This window comes from Podarcis cretensis (assembly GCF_951804945.1).
Source record: "Podarcis cretensis genome assembly, chromosome: 5".
Classification (NCBI taxonomy): domain Eukaryota; kingdom Metazoa; phylum Chordata; class Lepidosauria; order Squamata; family Lacertidae; genus Podarcis; species Podarcis cretensis.
The window spans coordinates 36,466,064-36,489,010 of record NC_137174.1 but is presented as its reverse complement, the minus strand read 5'-3'; the positions used below and the strand labels follow the sequence as shown (position 1 = coordinate 36,489,010).

The 22,947-nt window shown below is 40.6% G+C and overlaps 1 protein-coding gene and 1 long non-coding RNA gene across 5 annotated transcripts in view; one reads left to right on the top strand and one right to left on the bottom strand.

Moving 5' to 3' along the window:
- The window catches only part of LOC307216339, a 265,091-nt gene that overhangs the window by 165,055 nt on the left and 77,089 nt on the right, over positions 1 to 22,947 (bottom strand). The window lies entirely within an intron of this gene.
- On the top strand, positions 1,822 to 21,492 carry LOC307216284 (putative lysosomal acid lipase/cholesteryl ester hydrolase). 4 transcript variants are annotated; one of them, XR_013839012.1, is made up of 10 exons: positions 1,823 to 2,068; positions 2,979 to 3,096; positions 6,447 to 6,645; positions 7,198 to 7,307; positions 8,652 to 8,791; positions 11,104 to 11,250; positions 11,744 to 11,815; positions 14,363 to 14,434; positions 16,747 to 17,031; positions 21,390 to 21,492. XR_013839012.1 is itself a non-coding variant. In XM_079976435.1 (10 exons), the coding sequence occupies exons 4-10, from the start codon at positions 6,512 to 6,514 to the stop codon at positions 16,978 to 16,980; spliced, it is 909 nt and encodes a 302-aa protein (XP_079832561.1). In that variant the 5' UTR covers positions 1,825 to 2,068; positions 2,395 to 2,570; positions 2,979 to 3,096; positions 6,447 to 6,511; the 3' UTR covers positions 16,981 to 18,471. The 4 variants fall into 4 exon arrangements, 3 of the variants coding, with proteins under 3 accessions (XP_079832560.1, XP_079832559.1, XP_079832561.1); XM_079976435.1 differs by lacking the exon at positions 21,390 to 21,492 and adding an exon at positions 2,395 to 2,570 and having other exon boundaries at positions 1,825 to 2,068; positions 16,747 to 18,471; XM_079976434.1 differs by lacking the exon at positions 21,390 to 21,492 and having other exon boundaries at positions 1,822 to 2,068; positions 7,198 to 7,259; positions 16,747 to 18,472.

Here is a 22,947-nt window from a genome sequence, read left to right as displayed (position 1 = left end):
ATGTGTCATTCCAATCCATAATAAATAAGGACCATGTCTCCATCCAGCTACTAATAGGCACAGCCTCCTCTCTTTTACAAAATGTGAGTTCTAATAACGTTACTATTTTTCATAGTTTTCATCTAAGAGTTTGCAGTTGCTGATTTTGCTGCTATTGGCAGAGTTATGACCATTTCCAGATCAGAATCAGGTACCAGCAGACTTTTCTTTTTTAAAAAAGAAATATATCAGAACAGACACATATGCACTGCCTGTTGACCATCAGCACCACAGCAAATGCTGCTGAATGTGTGTTGAGTTGCAGTTTTTTCTGTAGCAAGTAGGAGTGTTGGGATTTTCACTCCTCTTCTTCAGTTTTCCACCTTTCTCTGTACAACAAACATGTTTTGCTTTTTGGTATTTCCCCAACTTGTGTTCCCCTGTTCTAAAGCTTTTGTGTTCTTTTGGAAGCCATGTTTTCCCCACCCACATGCTTCTTTATTCTCAGTTGTCCCAGTTGCTCCCTCAGTTGAGAGCCAGTGTGGTGTAGTGGTTAAGAGCCGTAGACTCGTAATCTGGGGAACCGGGTTCGCGTCTCCGCTCCTCCACATGCAGCTGCTGGGTGACCTTGGGCCAGTCACACTTCTTTGAAGTCTCTCAGCACCACTCACCTCACAGAGTGTTTGTTGTGGGGGAGGAAGGGAAAGGAGAATGTTAGCCACTTTGAGACTCCTTTGGGTAGTGATAAAGTGGGGTATCAAATCCAAACTCTTCCTCCTCCTCCTTCTCGTCTTCTTCTTCTACTTCTTCTTCTTCTTCTTCATGTGGACTACATATCCTGCTGGTACTCACAAAATGGTGACTTAATATAAGTTAGATGATATGGGGCAATAGAGGAGCATGGCTTGTAATTCTTGCATTAAATGTAGCCATTGCATGTAGTTTCTGGGTGTGCATGTAATTGAAAGGCATCATTAAGAGCTGGATCCTGGCATCCTTTACATGCTAAACAGGAAAGGGCAAGGGCAAGTTTGGCTTATGCATATCCTGATTTATTAAGGGTAAGTGAGTGTTTCAAAACACCACACTTGGGTAGTTTTGAGTTATACATTATACAATATACATGAGGTTACCAGTAGTTGCTGTATTGATTACAGTCCTGTGGAGAACCAGTGACCTCCATAACTCTCTGGAAAATTCTAGAAGCAGATTCACCCCATGGAGTGATTGGGAGGTGGCTGCCTCTCTGTGTGGTTGCTGTTGTCATGTGATCAGCTTTCTCAGAAGGTCTGTTGTGCATGTCAACCACATTTGCAAAGTGTTCTTTTTCATCAATCCAACATTAACTCCATATGCCTGGGACGCGGGTGGCACTGTGGTCTAAACCACTGAGCCTCTTGGGCTTGGTGATTGGAAGGTCAGCAGTTTGAATCCGTGCAATGGGGTGAACTTCCATTGCTCTGTCCCAGCTTCTGCCAACCTAGCAGTTTGAAAGCATACCAGCACAAGTAGATAAATAGGTACCACTGAGACGAGAAGGTAAACGGTGATTCCTTGTGCTCTGGCACTTGTCCTCCCTGCACCAGTAGCAGTTTAGTTTACGTGCAAATTGATCATTGTACTCTTAACTGCTGCAGTAAATGATCTGTTACACGTTGACTAATCTTTTGTTGAACTGAGACTGCAGTCCTATGCCCACTTGCCTTGAAAGGTGTCACACAGAAGTCAGTGGAAATACCTTCTGAGAAGTTTGCGTAAGATGATATTGGGAGTTGGGCAAGTGATATCAATTAGAAAAGATGTTTCTTTTCCTTCCAGGAACGTGTTGTACTTGGCAAAGAGTGGCAAGCTATTTAAGCCACACTCTCTGCCAATTCATTCTCCAGTATATGATATAGGTTAAAGCGCATATTCTTTAATCCAGCTTTGTGGAGCCCAGTCTTGTACTCTACGCTGAAAGATGGATTTGCTTCCATGCACATCAAGGATGTGGCTCTTCATAATGGGGGCAGGATTGGTCCAAGCCCTTGTTACTTCAGGAATATTTATGAAAAGAAGAACTGTACACCCAGAAGCTACTATGGATGTTGTAAGCCATCCATCTTTTATTCTTTTATTTGCTTAACTCAAAGCATTTATGGTTATTAGTGCTGCTTAATTGTGCTATATTCCACATACCTAAAGTTTGTTTTTCATGGAATGCTGGGATAGCAGGCGCAAGAAAATGATGATGATGATGATTTTGAAATATGCACCCTGCCCTCTCAATGCATCATTGCTCAGGGCAGCTTGCAGCATTTTTTTTGTTTTTGTTTTTTAAGCATTCCCAGTAACCCCAGTGCTCTGTGAACTTCATTTAGGTATCAGCAGTAGCAAGTTTAGCATCTTGCCCTATGCATTATTATTGCTCAACAGCATGAAGAAAAATCCTTAAGCGCTCCACAAAGATCTTCAGCAATTTTCAAGTCGTCCAAGAGGATTGAGTGGAGTTTGGGATACATTACTAGTAAAGATGTAGTCTTCTGTGTCCAGGAGTTTTACAGTCCCAACTGCCAGAGAACTGGACTTTCTGACAAGCAGCGAAAGAGAAGGCACAGAGGAAGAGGGGGGGGGACAAGCAGTTAGCCACAGGAATTTGACCTTTGTAGACACAGAGACGAAGAGACACAGAGAGCACGAATTCATCTGCAAGGCTCTGATAGTGACACAGACACAGAAATAGAAATAGAGAGAATGCACTCACCCTGATTGCGTAGACTCATAAGATTAGCCGAGAAGCGTGAAAATAACAGGAAGTGGAGGTGGGGGTTTTCCTGTTGGGGGAAAAGGGGGTGGAGCTCAGTGGCATCGGAGGAAGACTGAAATTAGTGGAGTTCCAACCAGGGCTTTTTGTTGAACCAATAAATCTTAATTAATCAACTGCCGCAGTCATCTCATGTGTGTGGGAGAGACCCAAGCCTTACACCAACCAAACCTTTCTTTTCTCCCCTGCCACCAAGGGTGAAATTATTTCTTTCAGAGGATATCCCAGTGAGACATATGAAGTGGTGACAGATGATGGGTATATCCTGAGTATTAACAGAATTCCTCATGGGAAACGAAATAACCAGAAATCGGGTGAGTGTGTTTTTTGAGGTATATACTATGTATACATGCAAATACTGTGAGGACTTTTAATTTTTTTGTTAGAAAAACAATAATTTCTTGCTTTGGAAACTTTTTACTTATTGCAAGAAAACCTTATACCAGATGAATCTAATTTCTTTTTCTGATGGAGTTTTTGATGGAGGTACAAGTCTGGTGGAACAAAGGAATGCTATGGACATTGTGTAAGGTTTTTGACAAAGCCCCCTTGATATTCTTGCAGAGAAGCTGGTAAAATGAGTACAGTTGTACCTTGGTTTTTGAACAGTCTAACTTTCGAAAGTTTTGGCTTCCAAACGCAGTAAACCCAGAAGTGACTGTTTTGGTTTACGAACTATTTTTGGAAGCCAAATATCTGACAGGGCTTCCACAGCTTCTGATTGGCTGCAGGAGCTTCCTGCAGCCAATCAGAAGCCACACTTTGGTTTCTGAACGTTTTGGAAGTCGAACAGACTTCCAGAACAAATTCCGCTCGACTTCCAAGGTATGACTGTACTGGATAAGGTAACTGTTGGGTGATTTTGTAGCTGGTTGACTGACCAAACCCAAAGAGTGCTGACTAACAGTGTCCCAGTCCCGGTTACAGGCAGTTGGAGTCCCGGCTTGGTACGTCGGGACTGGGGTAGAAGACGGGACACAGGAATCAGCAGTCCAGGTCAGCAGTCCAGGGGTCAGGAAGTCAAGAGTCCACGAATCAGGAAACCAGGAGTCAGGAAGCCAAGAGTCCGAGGGTCAGGAAACCAGGAGTCAGGAAGCCTAGGGTCCAAGAGTCAGGATACCAGGAGTCAGGAAGCCAAAGCACAGCTAGGTGGGTAGCATGTTGCTGTGGCAAAGAGACAGAGGGAAATGCTGCTCCTGGCCCTTGCCACCAGGTGCTATGAGTCTTCTGTCAAGGCTCACCTATGCGGCCGCGCCTTGCCCTTCCAGGCCAAATTCAGGAAGGCCCCAGTCCTGCGAGGCCCTACCAGTCACAGGGTCTGGATTCTGCATGCACTCCTGACAAATGGTTCCTTATTATCCTGGAAAAAAGTGATAAGTGGGGTGCTGTACAGTGCTGTCCAGGGTCCTTTGTTATTCAACATCTTTATAAATGACTTGGATGAAGGTACTGAGGGGATGTTCATCAAATTTGAAGATACTGAACTGGGAGGGGTATCCAATGCCACTAAAGACAGAATTGGGATTTGAGTTGCTATTAACAGATTGGATAACTGGCCAAAACTTTAAGTAATGATTGGATGGTCATCTATTGTGGATGCCTAATGAAATGAATTTCAGTAGGGACCAATGTCATGTCCTGCACAAATGTAAAATTGGGAAAACTTGGCTTTCCAGTGGTACGTATGAAAAGGATTTAGGAGACATAGTATACCACATGCTGAACATGAGTCAACAGTGTGATGAAATAGCAAAAAAAGCTAATGCTATTCTAAGCTGCATCAACAGAAGTACAGTGACCAGGTCAAAGGAAGTAATAGTGCAGCTCTATTATGCCTTGGTCATAGTACACCTGAAATACTGTGTCCAGTTCTGGGCACCACAATTTAAGAAAGATATTGACAAATGCTTTGGAGTGTAGGACCTGAACCAATGGCTTCAAGTTACAAGAAAGGTGATTCCATCTAAAAATCAGGAAGAACTTTCTGATTGGTAGGAGCTGTTTGACAGTGGAATGGACTCCTTTGGAAGGTGGTGGACCTTCCTTGGAGGTTTTAAAGTAAGGATTGGATGGCCATCTATCGTGGATGCCTTACTTGAGATTCTTGCATTGCAGAGGGTTGGACTAGATGAGGGTTAGCCTCTTTTATTCTGTGTGTGCAGAGGAGGATGGCAAAGATGATAAAGGGTCTGGAAAGCAACCCTTATGAGGAACAGTTGAGGGAATTGGGTTGGCTTAGCTTAGTAACGAGGAAACTGAGAGGAGATATGATAGTCATCTTCATATATCTAAAGGGCTGTCCCATGGAGGATGGAGCAAGCCAAGGGATTCAAATTATAAGAAATCAGATTTTGACTAAACATCAGGAAGAACTTTCTGACCATAAGAGCTGTTGAACAGGGGAACAGAGTCCCAAGAGATGTGGTGGACTATCCTTCCTTGGAGATTGTTAAGCAGAGGTCGGATGGGCATCTGTCATGGATGCATGCATTGCAGGGGGTTGGACTAGTTGATTCTTGGGGTTCCTTCAACTCTAGAAATCTATGATTCTATATGTACTTCAGCCATCTAGAGTGAGTCACTGCCAGATTTATTGAATTTTTTTTAAAGGCGAGAGCTAACAGGGTAAATGTAGACCCTGCCAGCTCAATTTCCCTATGTAATTATGTGTGTTGTTTGCAGCTTTTACTTGGGCGAGGAGTTCAGTCCAATGAAAATGTGGTAGGAGAGCTTAAAGGCGTTGCCTTTGTTAAGCTTGATTAAAGGATAATCTGAAAACTGAGCAGTAAAGGTGATGCAATGAAGGAAGGGCAGATGGACTGAGCCTCCTGCTTCCAGTGCCAAGCTCCATTATAAGTAAAAAATAAAAATAAAATTGTCCAGTAGCACCTTATAGACCAAGTAAGTTTGTTCTGGTATAAGCTTTCGTGTGTATGCACACTTCTTCAGATGCATGCACATGAAAGCTTATACCAGAACAAACATAGTTGGTCTATAAGGTGCTACTGGACAATTTTTTATTTTTTTTTATTTATATTTCAATTGTGTCAGTCCAACACGGCTGCCTACTTTAATCTCCATTATCAGGTTCAAAGATCAAGCAGTAAATTACTTCAGCTTAATCAACACTCTAATCAATACTTTAACAAGCACTGCTGCCTGCAATTGGTCTACATAGTTGAGCTATTCATATGATACCAGATAGATGAAAGCAATCCTTCACAATATTAAAGCTAGTGTTCTGATTCCTCATACAGTACTTTTAAATCAAATGTGACAAATACTGAACTGATGATTTATGTTGATTCTTAAAAATACCTCTACCTTGCTTTCCATATTGCATTTAGAAGATACTCATTCCAGACTGAAATTCCAGACATGTGAAATTGCTGGGCTGCTCTGCATCCCAGGTTTATAGTAGGTGATACACACTAGTGGTCAGTGAGACAGAACAAGCGGGGCATCATTGTTCTCCTGGCTTCTTAACACCACCATCACTGGTGATTATTGGGAAGGAGAGCAGAGGTGCAATGTGAGGAGAGCTTGGCCACATGAGGCTGTTCTGGGTCAAGCTGCCTGTGCCTTGCCCTTCCCTTCTGCATCTTATTGGATGGAGACACTGAAATGACTTATTGTAGCTATGCTTATAACTATTCACTTTTAGGTCCCAGGCCGGCAGTGTTCTTGCAGCATGGCTTGTTTGGTTCTAGCAGTAACTGGGTGCTTAATATGGACTACAACAGCCTGGGCTTTATATTGGCTGATGCTGGTTATGATGTTTGGCTCGGAGACACCAGAGGTAACACCTGGTCCAACAAACACATCAACTATACTGAGAAGCATCAAGAATTCTGGCTATTCAGGTAGAGTGAGCTTTTTAAACCTAATTTCTTGTTTCTGGTTCCTAGTTCACCCTTTGGGGGAAATTTTAATTAGTCATGCTCTTCCTACTGGAGCCATGTTTTTCCACCTCCTCTTACAATATATGATATGGAGGTATAGAAATACATTTCCAAGTAAGTAAAATTGGTAGTTGTCCCTTTAAACAAACAAACAATTTGTTTGTTCCTGGGGAAAATATGGCCTTGGTGAAATGTGGCCTTGGTGAACTCCGTAGAATAGATGATAGCAGATCAGCTTAACTTCAGGTGCAATTAGACTTGATCTGGAGAGACTCAATATTGCTCCTTCTGAATCTCTGCTGGAATTTGAAGCTTCTCAGACAGACATGGGTTGGAGGGAAAGCAGAGTCCTCTCCTGCCCACAGTATAAATACTGTTCTTCCTGAAACTGATATTTTAAAAATCTTTTTGTTCTTGTATTGCACTGGACAGAGAACAGGGCATTTTAGGCTTTCACAATGTAGATCCCACTGCATATACATGTCTGTTAAACATGTTCCTTTTTCTTTGCAGTTTTGATGAAATGGCTAAATACGACCTTCCAGCTTCAATAAACTTTGTCTTGAACAAAACTGGTCAGGAAAAAATATTTTATGTTGGTCATTCCCAGGGCAGCACAATGGGTAGGCTAGCAAGATTCTTAAACATATGCGGGCAATTCTATTCGCTACATAATTATATGTGCAGTTGCTGTTGTATATTAAATTCAAGAGACATCTTGCTCATGGTACAGTGATGTTCCATGGAACCTATGGACACCTATGGAGAAGCATCTTGAATAACAATCCCTGCATTTCAGTTTCCTGCATTTTCCTCCCTTGTGATATTTCCCATATAGGTGATGATTCAAACTGGTTAAGGGGCTTATAAAAAGTGCACACTCTTAAGGCACATATGCACACTCTTAAGGCTCTCCTCCTCTTGAGCCCAGCCCAGTTCCTTTTCTTCCTCTGCACTCCTTCCCACCACAAAGCCCTGGAGATGGAGGTTAATGAGGAGAGGGTAGAAGTGAAGGAGGGAAGACCCCCCCCCCCCGCGTCCGCGCGCTCCAGAGAGACAATGTTACAATTTACAGCCAGCTCTTGCTGAGCTTAAGCTTGCAATCCCCCTGGAGGGGAGCGGGCAAACCTGGAGACTAGGTCAGCCCTAGAGCCCTGGCAACCCTAATACCTATAGAGTTCTGGTTTGCTGCTTCTCTTTTAAACTTCTGGCCTTTCTATTCTGTCAGTTTTTCACTGTGATTTCATACGCCTATTCCACTTCATTAACACTTTGCAAAACAATATGTGAAACACAACCATCCTTCCAAATACACCCTTCTCTAGATTTTGAAAAGAAGTTCTGCATCCAAGAAATGTGCACAAAAATCATATACTAGGGTAAAAATGCATGAGTGGAAATATATACAAAAAAGCGTTACATTTGGAAAAAGTGCTTTGCAAAACTGTGAGTACTGGATAAGAAGATTGCAGACAAATCATGCAAGCTTCAAGAAAATTGCTCTAAAATGATTTTCATAAGCACTTAAAAAATGAGTGGGGAATCATCACCATCATTTTATTTGTACATCTGCTTTCCACAGTTAAAACAATGCTCATGGCAGCTTACAATATGAAAAGATTTACATAATTACAAATATAGCAAAGTAGTCATAAAAATAAATAAAACATATTAAAAACCAAACCAAACAATTTCTACATAAAATTACAGATACAAAAAGTTAATACCAGAAACATGGAGAACTAAACTTCAGATTTGCTTATCCTCAGTTTTAGCTACTATTATTGCTGTTGTTGTTTTATTTCACTAATCTTGTAAGTCACTTTGATTTTTTTTAAAAAAGCAGGGCATACAATTCCGTGTACTTGATTGCTTTTGCATTATGTGAAAACCGGGTTTAAGATTTTGTTACTGGGTTTTTTCAAGACTACATTGCTAATTCTATTCATTTCTCTCTCTCCCCCCAGCGCTCATTGCATTTTCAACCATGCCACACCTAGCCAAGAAGATCAAAATATTCTTTGCATTGGCCCCAGTAGCCACTGTAAAGTATTTGACCAACACGGCTTTGACCAAACTTGCAATGGTTCCTGAACCTAAGCTCAAAGTACGTATTTTGGACAAAATATTTGTTCAAACAACAGAATGCAAATATTGCTGGATGTAGCTAAGTACCATCCCTTTCCGTCTATAGGACGCCCACACGTATAATACGCCCCCTATTTTGGGGGCCTCAAAATTTAAAAAATAGGTGGTTTGGGGAGAGGATTATTATTATGGGGAATGCTGAAAATCGCTCACCCACTGGAACGCAGCACACAACCGCTCATGTTGCAGCTGCCCAATTGCCGTCACTAGCCCTTCCGATTCCACTGTCACAGTCAATAGACAGCTGCCCTTGTCACAGCAAGCAGGAGTGTGATTGGCAGCCTCTGGCGGCGATTGGGCAGCTGATAGGTGGTTTCCACTCGTGTTGCTGAAATCTCCACTTACAGTCTCAGGCTCGTGCCAAAAAACCATTCGCCTGTCCCACCTCATCAGTACCCGTGTATAAGATGACCCTAAATTCCGAACCTCATTTTTGGGTCAAAACAGGTCATCTTATATATGGAAAAATACAGTACTTGGAGATGCCCTTTCCATTTGACCTAAGGCCATTTATAATGCTCTTGGACAACTAAAGAGCTCAAGCTAGCCAATGCTGCAACTTGATAGCACAGTGTCGCTTTGGCTGTTCTGTGCCAGGACTTTTGGGGGGTAAAAAGAATGAGGGGCTGGCTTTTGTCCCTTGCTGCATGTGTCATGGGTTCCAGTTTCTGCTGTGGACAGAAAAAGAAAGGTGTTGGTGCCCTATACTCATGGATACTGTTTGCATCCAGTGCCCATATTAAAGAACTTGGCACAATTCTCTACGGTTCCTAATAAAATTGCCATGAGAATCTTTTCGATATGGTGGCAGATCACACCTGTGGGTAACTCAGTTGCCGTTAAAGCAATAATTCTGAACAGTTACATGGGAATGCATTTATAACAGTATTGCTTTATTTACAGTACAGTAAGCCTGTGCTCCAGGGATCTTGCTTAACGTCAAAACCAAGTAGAGTCAAAACTTTTTGGGTTCAGTGGCAGGTGGGATTGCCAAAGCCCTTTCCCCTGCAACCCTGCCCCCTTTCCACCTTTATTTCTGTATTTCTTTAAAGTTGCAGACTTAATTCCTTATTAACAATGAATAGCTGTAGGGGAAGAGAGCCATGCTGATCATATTTACAGGCACATGCGCCCATTTTTAGGGCTCAGAGACACTCGCTGATCATGCTGGAGGCTGTTTACTTGGGTCTCCTGTGTTGTCTATGTCTTCTGCCCTGCTGCTTTTAGCTCTATAAATCCATAAAACAACATTGGAGCATGGTCAGTTTTCCCGCCATGTTCTAGTCACGCTTGGCTGCTATGCTACACTTCTGTCCTTTTCAGATTTGAGGAATAGCTACTTCTCATCTTCTCAGCCTGGGGATGAAGTCAGGAGACATGACACTAAATTAAGTCACTAGGCATACAATAGAGCAGTAAGGCACTTTCCCTGAAATGACTGGAGAATTAAATGATTTCAAGCACATCTATTTAGCTACTGGACATTTGGCAAAATGTTTGCATAACTCATGTCTTTTGCATATTTGGGCTCCTACTGAACTAGTGTTCCTGTTGTGGGAACCATTACCATCTAGCTTGTTCCTGAACCACTTTAGAAGCACTCCAGCTGCACGTTGTATACATGGCAAGATGCACCTGAACTGCATCACATCTCTTAGATGGCTCTAATTACAATGTCTGTGTCTTAAATATTGCAGAGGATCATAACCTCCAACATTTCTCCTATAGAAAATAGGGACATCTTTTTATTTTATTTTATTTTATTTTATTTTATTTATTTTATTTTATTTTATTTATACCCCACCCATCTGACTGGGTTGCCTCAGCCACTCATGGTGGCTTCCAACATATATGAAAACATAACAAAACATTAAACATTTAAAAACTTCCCTATACAGGGCTGCCTTCAGATTTCTTCTGAAGGTTGTATAGTGACTTATCTCTTTGTCTTGGGGGCTGCAAAACTCCATACCCTTCATCATTTCTCCGGTGAAAATAGGGAACTTTCTGGGATCAAATCAGAAACCAGGATGGCTTCTGTAAATCTGGGATAGCCTCTGGAAAACAGGGACACTTGGAAGGTCCAGAGGGTCATTGTGTCTGACAGTGCTTGTGGGATTTGAATGGGTATTCTATCCTAAATGTTTGAGCGGAAGATTCTCATAACAGTTTTTTTTGTAATATTTTGTTGCTACTCATTAGAAGTATCCATAGGAAAAAAGAGAATTGACTAACAAAATGGTTTATGTACTAATGTTTTTGTTTTGGCAGAAAATGTTTGGAACTAAGCAGTTTTTACCTCAAGACAGAACAATGAAATGGTGTGCTACTTCCTTGTGTAACCGTTTCCCAATGGATTATCTTTGTGGCACTGTTTTATTCCTGTTGCATGGCTTTAATGTGCTAAACTTCAATATGGTAAGATTTCGGATTACTTAGTAGGAGTGTGCTCTAAAAAAAGGTAGGTGTATGGAGGCTTCTCTGAAGTGATTGCTACTTGTGCCATCCATAACTTAATTACACTTAGACAAAACAAAGAAGATAACTGCACATTTTGCCTCATCATTTTGCGTCTATGATGGATAGAGATTTATTATTTAAAGGAGAGCTCAGATTCTGGGGCACTAGTAAAAGCCTGTGTGGGTGCCATGGTGTCTCCTGCACAAGGAGCAGTGACATAGCATGGTTTGCCACTGCCTGAGACAAGGCAAGTATTGTGCCCCCCTGGACGGTGTGCTGTGCTTGCCCCATGGAAAGTGTTAAGTGGAGTTACTATGTAAACTTGGATTCCTGTGTGATATCCCGATGTTGAGCTCTGGTGCACTGCTTTTGTTCAAACAAACCAAATGGAAGGGAAGTGGCTGTTGCAATTTGTGATAAATTCAGCTAATCACTTTGCGCTTTCTTACAGAGTCGAATCGATGTTTATTTATCACACTTCCCAGCTGGGACATCTATCCAGAACATGCTTCACTGGACTCAGGTGGCACCGAAATCCTCTTTTCTCTTTTAAAAAAAGGTTTTCGTATTGATTGAAGAATGGGCAATCAGAACAGGCTTTGACAAAGACTTTTAAGAATGAAATTAATAAATATGATTGAAAGAAAAATTCTTAATAACTCAGCCTCTCTTTTTACAGACTCCAGAAATATGTTTTGTTTTTATGAGAAAGGATTTAAAGCTGAGAGAGTTTTATTGTGTTTAAATGTTTCCAAACAGGAGTATTTCAAAAGCTAAAGATACAATAATATCCCCAATGGGTTTGTTTTTATTGTCAAAATAGTCCCTCTGCATGTAGATGGACAAAATACTAAATTTCTGTGGTATTTTACTGAGTTGTGTCTCAGTGAAGAACCCAGTGGTACTGGAAGCTTTACCCACCTGATTGGACTACAACTCCCATCAGCCAGTCCACGCTGCCTTTTGCTGATGGGAGTTGTAGTCCAAAGCATCAGCATGGCTCCTGGCTAGCAAAGGCTGTGTCTTCATATCATTGGGCAGGCAAGGCAGTACTATGATTTGGGAGCACATGGTCTTGAATGCAGTAGAACAGAACAATCTGACAAAGAGGTACAAGTCACAGACTTGTAGCACTAAATAAAATGGGTTTGTTTTTTTCCTATCTGCAGTAGAAGAGGCATTGTAGAAGCGCATTGGAACCTGACTTGTTCATGAGAGTCATTTCTTTTTTTATATATATAAATTTTTATTAAAATTTTTCCACAAAAAACTCCAATCATATCAGTTTGCACATCACATATTTTAGCTTATTGGACCTCCCTCAACTTCTCTGATAATCATTCGTAATTAAAATCCTATCTTCACATTCCTTATTTTTAATATTGCCATTAAATACTATATTTCTGTCCTTATTTGCCTTCTTACAATATTCCTTATATTTTCACAAAGCTTCTTTAAAGCACACTAGCGTTGTACATTCCTCACATACAGTTTTCAAATACTCTGTGAATTTTCCCCAGTCCTCAAAAAACCTATGATACTTTTGGAATCTAATTTTCCCAGTTAATTTGTCCAGTTCTGCATAGTCTGTTAATTTTGTTCTCCATTCATCCAAAGTCGGTACTTCTTCTTGTTTCCATTTTTGGGCCAACAATGTTCTTGCTGCTGTTATTGCATACTGAAAAAGTTTACAGTCTCTCCTATTTATGTCCATTCTTGTTATTCCCAGCAGGAAGATTTCTGGTTTCTTAACAAAGCTATATTTTAGCATTTTCTTTAGTTCATTGTATATCATCTTTCAAAACCCCCTTACTTTCTTACAATCCCACCAGATATGCATAAATGTACCTTCTTTCTCCTTACATTTCCAACATTTATTGCAAGTTTTGTACATTTTTGCTAATTTTACTGGTGTCATGAGAGTCATTTCTGTTGGATATTAATGTTTGTTTGTAAATGGTTTAAAAGAATAAAAGGAGAATTCCCTACATGCCTTGATCCAGGTTTGGGGCAAATTCACTTTGGTGAGGGAGCTCCAGCAGAAATTTAAAATCACAAAACACGGAAATATAGGCTGTTAGAACTTTTAAATATCTCCCTTTAAGTTTCTTCCAAAACTCCCCTTCTTTCCCTTAGCATAGAAAAAGAGCATATGTTTGGTAAGTTATAAATGGTTTATTTACAGAGTCATGTGCTTTCCCATAAGAGTTGCCAGAAAAGACAGGCACTTTAACTTAGTGTCATCTGAATTATTTGTATAGAAGCTCAAAGTTGGCTTGCTAAAGCCATACGGTAGAAGCTTGGAGCATCTAGCTAAGATGTCCTTTCTGATTGGATTCACAGGGTGGAAAAGAGAATGAATAATGGCTTTGGTAGCCCTTCCTTCCAAAGTGACCTAGTTAAGCCTGGCTGGACTGTCTTAAACCCTTCATGAATTAACTAGGGTTAAACATGCTGGTTATTTGAGGCTCATATATCCCACAATCGAGTTGTTTCTTCCCAGCCACTGCTTCCCTTGAACCTGCTCTCTATTTTGGATCAATTCTGGGGAACCTTTTTTTGCTCCACAGGCCCGATTCTTATCAGGATCAGTTTCACATGCAAAGTTCAACAACAGGGTGGGGCCTCCAATCTGTCAATTACCTAATGGATGTCAAAGCATCCTAATGGAAGTCAAGGATGTCAAAGCTCCTTGCAAGGTGCTCCTTCCAGATTCCAATGCAAACCTCTTCCTGATTCACTTTAGTAACACTTCATTTCTAGTAGGACACGTGTCAAACATTCTCGAGATATCAGATAAACTGAGGAGACGTAGAAGGTTGAGCAGTACTAAAAAACAGGTCTACTGCTTTCAAATAGCTTTGTGTACCTTTTTTTGTATGTTTACATTAACTTTTGTTCTCACTAAAGATGAAGTTAGACATTATTGCATAGCCTTAATCATAGCATGGTTTTTGACACAGTCAACATCCCTGTTTATGCCGGTGCCATGGTCTATTCACATAGCACACTTCTATATCACCTGCTTTGCCCATTTGGTTTTTCAAAGTATGACACACCTCTTTTTCAGATTGTGAAGGCTGGGAAGTTCAAAGGCTTTGACTGGGGAAGCAAGGAAGCAAACATGGCTCACCACAACCAGGTAAGAATTTTTCACAATGGAGTATTTCTCTCTGTAGGTGTTTATATGAGGGTAGATACTGGTAAGGCTTGGCCACAGGTACTCGTGGCAAAGGCTGCTGCTCATAAAACACATGGTGGATAATATGAAGTTCCAAGGTAAAATTAAAAAGTCAAGGGTAACAGACTTAAATGAAGTTTATCACCAGGTTCTACATACACAAACTTAAACGGTTGTTGTGCCCATAAATATATTAACTTATTTGTTTACGTAAATCCAAATAATATTTCTTAAAGCCGCAAAAGTGTCTGCCATGTCTTCTATTCTCCAAAGGGACACAAACCCTGTAAGGGGGGCCTGGGACCCCATGGGCTCTTGCCACCACTCGGCAGTGGGAGGGACGGACACCTGACTTTTGTCTCTCTGTAGGCGTTTATATGAGGGTAGATACTGGGTAGCTTAACATAAATCCATAGACTGAGCATGTATCAAAAGAATCCATCTCCAAGGTGTGAACAATCAGATTAAAAAGAAACTCTTTAGATAGCACATGAGATGTTCTTGTAGTTCTTGTTATAGTAGTTCTTGTTATAGATTCAGGGGAGGGATCTCCCTAAACCCTAGAAATGAAAAAAATGCTAGGATTTTGATTAACTGGGATGTGGATTAAAGTACAAGTTGCAGAACTGTGCCAGACAGAAAATTCCTGATTGGCAGGCTTAGTGAAGACCAAACCTGTTAACATGACAAAAAGTGTTGATGGGCCATTGGGGAGAGAAAGCTTTTAGCCTGGGGAATGAGATGTTGCCAAGGTGATAGAGTGTGTATTTGAGGGGACAGGAAAAGGGTGTTTTTGAGCAAGGGTTGCTGGGATGAAGAAGCAGGTAGAAGAACAGAGACCCATCTTGACCAGGCAGGCTAGAGGCTGCCCACACCACTTCCTCTTGAAATGACCATGCCATAAGATCTGGCCTCCCTCCAGGCAGACTCAAAGCATAAATAGATGAATAAAGCATATTTTTTAAAGCCATGGAAGTGTCCACCATGTCTTCAATTCCCCAAAGGGACAGAAACCCTGTATGGGTGCCTGGGACCCCATGGGCTATAGCCACCACTCGGCAGTGGGAGGGACGGGCACCTGACTTTTGTCACAGTATGCTCACCAAATCAGATCCAAATATCACCTTTGCTTATGAGAAGTCAAAAGCCAATAACTTCAGTTGATACAATAGCTGTCAACTTTTCCAAAAAATGTATCTCAAATGTAAATTTGTTGACAAATCTGCCATATGCTAGGTGTCTATCTTTATTCCCCTGTCATATAATGAAGATCATCACACCAGTATGTTCTTTCAAATTTATCCCTCTACAGATTAGCTAACTAAGATATGTCTAGTTCTAAGATATGTCTAAATTTCAAGCCATACTTGAAATTTGCCAGAACAGTCTGTCTTGAAACTGCAATCATGTGTCTTCAGTGCTAACAAAACTGGAGCAGTAGGAAGAATCACAGTGATGATAGTTGGGAATAATGAGTCAAAGACACTGAGCTGGTTTGTAGGTAACTCTAAGCCAAATCAAAGCTTGCCATGAATGCTGGTGTGGAAGAGCTTCCTGAGAGGAGATCCTGGCCACTTCACACTTCCTTTGACTCTCCTGCTGTTGCGATTCTGCATGCTAATCCGTAGTTTGGTTTAGCAAGTTGCTCAACCCAGGCATGTGGCTTGTCTTTCTCCAGACACTGCATGAGTTGTAAATATGAGAACAAACTTTGGTTCCATCTTGTGGTTTGTTTGGAGTGAGGCAAAGCATGAGCCTGGGTTTGTCCTTAATGCTAAAGCAGCAGTAGTGAAAAGGATCAAAGTGTCTGTGCAATCCTCTTAGACAGAGTGCACATTCATGCTCAGTCATAGTTGGGCTTAATGTTACATGAAAACCATCTCATTCCTTCAGAACAATCAGTAAATCCAGACAATCAGTGCTGGATTTACAGCCAGGCAGAGCGGCCTGCAGCCCAGGGTCTTGGCCTCTTGATATTGAGTCAAACCCCCTACAATGCAGGACTTTTTTGCCCAGTATGAGGCTGGAAGCACAACCCTGAGATGTAGATTGACCAGGCAATCTGCACAATTTCCTCTTCATGGATGGATTATGTGCACTTTCTTGCACAACTTCTGATGAATGCCCAGTTGTTATGCACATTAATAGTTCAACATGTGCATTAATGGTACAACCCTCAACTTAGATATGTTTGTGTTTTGCAAGTGTGTGTGTTTGAGCAGGGAGTCTTTGCAGACTGTTTTTAAACTTTTTTTTAATCTCCTCTCTTTAAGTCAACAACGCCTTTCTACAACGTACAGCAGATGACTCTTCCAACAGCTGTCTGGAGTGGTGGTAACGACTGGATTGCAGACTCAAAGGACATGGCCCTCTTGCTGCCTCAGATCCCAAACTTAGTTTACCACAAAGATATTCCTGAATGGGAACATCTGGATTTTGTCATAGGCTATGATGCCCCACAGCGCATGTACATAGAGATAATGGATTTAATGCAGACTTATAAGTGAATGTGAAATATTCCTTCAGAACTCATCATTGTCAATCTGTGTTGATGAAAAGTGCTACAAGATTTCTTAAGATTCCATTTCTCATATAGGTTCATCACAGTCTCAGTTATAAGAAAGATTTGCTTAGTAACCTTGCCTTTTCTAATTCTGTCAGTGACCATGGGTGTTCCTCCAATGTTTTAGGAGTGGCTAAGATTCTTTGCTGCTCTTGCTTTGTCATGCTGTGTAGCAGATTCTTGTTCTAGCACAGCATGACTATTGAGGGTAGAAAAAGTACTTGTGGTGATGTCCAACTCCTTTCCAATGAGGAACTGGTCCAATTTCAGTTGTTTCCCAGCCATGGGATCTATCTGCTCTGGGGTAGGGTGCTGCCTTTGCTTAGTTCCCTCAGCAGTTTCTGGTCTAATATCTCTCTCTCTCTCTCACTCTCTCTCTCTCTCTCTCTCTTCCTCTCTGTGAACTTTAATTTGATTAGTTTCTCTCTAGATTGGAATCCTCCCTTAGTTAGCAGTTGTATTGCTGGAATTTTCTAGTTAGTCTTTCTTATCTCTAATTATTCACTTTGGATAGAGAAAAGGGGAGAGAAGCACTAATGACAGAGGAGCTTCTGTTGGGATATGTCACTCCCATATTTCTTAAGAAAATTCATCCTGGAAAGCATTCCCTACCTTCCCCTTCTCTCCCCCACCTCTCTCTCCCCCCTTCAACTCGCAGTGTCTATGACAGCAGTGTCTCACACCAAATGTAACTGACCCGTAGAAAAGATGGGAAACAGAAATGCTCTATGTTCCTTTGTTATCCATGAAAACACTTCCATAAAAAACAACCATTGCTAGGATGTCTATGTGCAGTTTAGTAATCCCTCAGGGAATTAAATCTTTGCCCTCCTCAGAAGGATTTAAATCCATAGATCTTTGGAGCCTCGAGGCTCCAAAAATAACAGATTGGCAAATCAAATTACACGAATTGGTGGAGACGGCTCAACTGACTAGTAAACTCAGAGGAAACTCAAAGCAAAAATTTGCGGGAAAATGGGATGGCTATAGAAGATATGTTCAAAAATACAATAATAGTTTTGACTCCGTGCTAGCATTCGAGTGATAAAGGAACTAAAAGGAGGTGGATAAAAATTAAGGATTTATTATGTTTTCAGAATGTATTAGAAAAATTATATAGAAAGGTTTACTGTTTTGTGTACATTCAAATGTAAGATAAAATATATGCAAAGGGACTTGACAGGAAGTCAAAGTTGAAGAAAAGATTTTGGAAGATAAAAGGGGAAAAAATATTTACTTTCATTATTATCATTTTGTGTGCGGGTGTAGGGGTGTGGGTGTCTGCACATATGTGTGTCGTTGTATGCAATGTTTGGGAGGAAATAAGACGGCAAATAACAAATAAACTAAATATCGATGTATGTAATTTTTATTTCTTAATTATATTTAGTGGTAGTATGGCTGTATTGTTTTTTGTAACATAAAATCATTCAATAAAAATTATTAAAAAAATAAAAATCCATACATCTTTAATGGGGGTATTGAGATGCAACTTAAGTTGCATTCTCATCACAGTAGTCCTGACGAAGGGAAAAGCCTTTTCCTCAAACTTGCATAATAATGTATATCTGAAAGTATATCTGATCGGCTTCTGGGGTTGGAGGCGAATGGCTGCAAAGTGGAGCCTTAACCTCTGGGAAAGGCTTGATCACTAAAGAGGTCCTGGGGAGAGCACAAGGGTACTGTGCCCCCCAAAGAAGCCCAAAAGGAAAGTTTGGGTGCGGAGCTTCAGAAGCTGTTTTGCAGATTCTCCCGTCCCATCCCATCCCGTCCACACACACACACACACACACACACACCCCGCGTGAAAAGACAAAGAGGGAGAAGAGACGGATTGAGCGGCAGAAGCAGAAGAAGCAGACTTCAGCCTCAAGCGAGAAGCCATGAACTTTGGCCAGGACACGGCAACCTTTTCTGACAAATTTAAAGCCACATTGGATAAACTAAATTTTAGACAGTTGGAAAAGAGAAAATTTGCGTAGAGATGGGGTGAAAAAACAGATACCTGCTCCTTTCTTGCGATACATACTTTGCATGGAAGCAGTTCATAAATGTGAAATAATTTGAGGACGACACACTGCTAATATAAAAAAGGTGAAATTTGGATAAATTAGGCTTAGATAATGAATGTAGATATTTTAAATTGCGTTGGATTAAAACTGAAAGTAAATCTGCTCTCTGGTAAACAGGAAATGGAGAGACATATTGCATCTGGTCTTTGTTCTAAATGGGATGTATATTTCTTTAATAGCGAAAACCACCCAGGTATTTATTTTGTTTAAAACTTTCAGAAGGGACTGACTGGAATGTCACATACTGAAAGTCTTAAGAGTTTCAACCGTGGCAAGTTCAAAACATATACTGAATTGGATTTGTAGAGAGAGACAGCTATTAGCGGGTGAGAGTTGGATACAAATATATCCCCTTTTGACTTTAGTTACAATAAAATTGATGGTTATATACTTTACATGCTTTATATCTGTTGTGGATCAGGCAGAGAAAAAACTGAAGAAATCAAAGTGTGTGTTTATTTTGGGGAGTGAAGATCACTCTGTATTGTTGTCAGACATTTGGGATTAGGCTGAATAGAGTTGACAATTTTTTTGAACCTCTTATTTACCTCCTTAAATTTTGGATTACAAATCTGGCCTCTGCTTTAGACTATATTTCGGAAAGGCGGTGCCAGAGCTTTGACAGCATCCCAGAGCCCCTGCGAGTAGACTATATTTTGGGATCATAAATTTGAGGTGTACTTGGTGTGCACTTCTCTCACCGTTTTTGAGGTTGCTTATGGTTTATCCTCCTCCTGTCCCTGACCTTGGAGTCAGGGACTCAGTTGCAGAGTTGGCTGAGAAGAGTGTTTTGTTGTGAAACCTGATTGCCTCAGCAGTGGACAGTGTGTGAAAGCCTAAGCAGGATTCTAAACAAGGAGGGAGAACAGGGAGGGAGGTGAGAAAGGAGTAGAAGTGACACCTGGAGTCGAGGGAGGCAAATTGCAACAGAAGTTTTAACTGGGGAAATAAGAGTGAGGAAAGTAAAAATAAATTTAAAGGAAGAGGAAAAATAAAGCAAATATGGCAACAAAGACCAGGACAAGAGAAGAGAGGGTCTGTCCAAGACCCAGAAACCAAAATTGACCTTGCAGAATTAATTACAGATATGAGAAATAACATAACAGAACATATTAAAAATCTGAAAGAATAAATGGATAGGATGGGGGCAAAACTGAATGTAATACAAAGTCAGTGGAAGGGCTGGCAGGACAAATTAAAGAGCTCTCAACTAAAACAATTGATGAAGAGATAAGGGGAAAATAATAATGGAATTGGCAGCTTGGATGGAGGTGGAGAAAGAAGAGTTGGAGAAATATGTAAATGGGATCTTCAGGATAAAATTAAGATTTGCTAAAGTGGAAAAAATAGCCGGGGACTCTTTAGTGATCCTAAACTCCCAGATAATTACAGGATTCTACAATCAAATCATGAGATGAAGTGATTCATAGACAACCAAAGAGTGATAATTTTGAAAGAAATTCCAGCACGACTATGGAGGAAAAGGAATAACTATAAGTTCCTGAAGGGTGCATTTAAAAAATAAAAAATTCTGCTATAAATGGGAATATCCAGAAGGTATTTCATTTACATACAGTGGGGAAAAACAAAGATTAAGACATTGAAGTGTATGTTTGTGTGTGTGTGTGGGGGGGTAAATATAGACCAATTTTCCTGCTAAATAACAATTACAGTGGAACCTTGGGTTGCGAACATGATCTGTGCGGGAGGCACGTTGGCAACCCATAGCGCTGCATCTGCACACGCATGTGACGCGATTGGGCACTTCTGCGCATGCGCAAAGCATGATTTAGCGCTTCTGCACATGTGCGAGCGTCGAAACCCAGAAGTAACCCGTTCCGGTACTTCTGGGTTTGGCGCATCCATAACCTGAAAACGCGCAACCCGCAGCGATCGCAACTCAAGGTATGACTGTATAAGCTTTTTTTCCAGGATAATGGTGGAATATTTAAAACTTATTTTAAAGGAGGTATGGATAATGCAGAAGATTATTGTAATTTCGAGGAGATAGTGATCCAACATGGTCAACGCTTCCTGTCTATCTCTTACCAACTTTGGTTATCTATGTTTTATTACCTTCTCTATGCATTGTAAAAAGGTCTTTGACGTGTTTCCTGTTGGTGAATAGTATTGGTCAGTAAAAGCCTTTGAGCTATGGTCTGGCTTTTTGTTCTTGATGTACTGACATAACAGGACACAACATCCATAAAATATCTTAGTTTTGGGGCATCACAGTCAGAAGTTTGTCATAGACTGTTGGCCACAGTGCTGTGCATCAAAGGCTACCTGGAGGTCACTTCGCCACTTCTTCAGGGCTTCTCGGTGGCAGATTGAAGTGCTGGTTGAGAATGTATATTTTGCTTGCTGTTTGGAATAAAACCTGTAATCTTCTCACTCACTTGCATTTGTATTGCTTCTGAATCTAATTTTAAAAGAACCATCTTGCTTTTGACAAGTCAACAGATTTGATACATTCTGATCAGGCTCAGTTTTTACCAGACAGACAGATGAAAGACAATACAAGAAATATATTGGATGTAATAGAATATTTGGAGATGAGGAATGACATTTGACAACGTCTCCTGGATGTATATTAATTGAAATGATGGACTTTGGACAGACCTATATGAATGGAATAGACGCAATGTATTCAGAACAACAAGCGATGTTGATAGTGAATAATGTTATAACTGAAAAATGTAAAATAACTAAGGGAATGAGACAGGGGACAACCTTTAGAAGAAACCGAAATAATTCTCATATAACATACAGATCCTAAAGCATACCCCACAATACAGTACTTAATTTCATTGTTCTGTATGGGACAATGACAATAAAGATTATCGTATCGTATCATATCGTAATGGAAACATAAAGACACACCAGCATATTAAGAGAGATCAGAAAGAATTTGTTGATACGCCGCCATGAACTTCAACTTTGAAATGAGGCCCAGAGCCTTAACAAGACTACGTCGAATGAAGGAGGGATCAAAGAAAGAGGACTGCACTTCAAAATAATTGGACAGAGAATAATATGGAATAAAAATGCCTCCTGAGTATTAATAATATAAGGAACTGTTTAAAAAGAGTGAGTCACAGAAATAGTGACTAACTGCTCTGAGAAGATGAGGACAGTTAAAATCAGAGTTATGAAAATGGAAAATAGCGAAAAACGCAGAGACTTTAATGAGGACAATATCTCTAGCCACCTGGAACATGGGAAATCCTCCTTTGATTTTTTTTTTTTAATTGAAGTATATAAACTAATACACACTGGGGCAGATAAAATCTTAATTTCACATGCTGTATATGCTCATGGGGTCTGTACTGGCAGTGATGGACCAGGAATGAGATCATGGGGTCAGAGTAGAGAGCTTGATAAAGATGTTGTGGCTGCTGTGAAAAAGGTGGATTACATGCTGGGGATTATTAGCAAAGGGGCTGTAGATAAAGCTCCCAATCCAATCCAAAATGAGACAACAAGGCATTGAGGTGTTAGACCAGTGCTTGGAGGCAGTGACAGGCTGGATGTGGATCAAGCTTTTAAAACTAAATTCTGAAAGAACAGAGATGTTATGTGTTTCAATTTCTCCAGTCTAGAAAGTACAAAAATGAAGTACCATTCCTACCATATAGGCGAAAAGTGAAACGGGCAACCTGTAAGGTGGATTTTGAGGTGGTGAGGATAAGCCCCTTGCAGCTTTAATTATAACTATACAGTATGTGCAAAATCCATAATTAGGAAGATCCTAAGCAGGGAAGTTCCTGTTGCCTTTTGAATCTTAAGAGTGCTGCTGTCTTCTGCTTTAGTTTGGATACATTTCCGGAACGAGTTAC

What these genes read in the sequence shown, in the direction of transcription:
- LOC307216284 (XM_079976433.1), top strand. Translation starts at nt 1,940, where the DNA reads ATGGATTTGCTTCCATGCACATCAAGGATGTGGCTCTTCATAATGGGG. An exon ending in CAAGAATTCTGGCTATTCAG is followed by an intron (nt 6,646 to 7,197) that starts GTAGAGTGAGCT and finishes TTTTCTTTGCAG; the next exon opens with TTTTGATGAAATGGCTAAAT. An exon ending in TTCCTGAACCTAAGCTCAAA is followed by an intron (nt 8,792 to 11,103) that starts GTACGTATTTTG and finishes TTGTTTTGGCAG; the next exon opens with AAAATGTTTGGAACTAAGCA.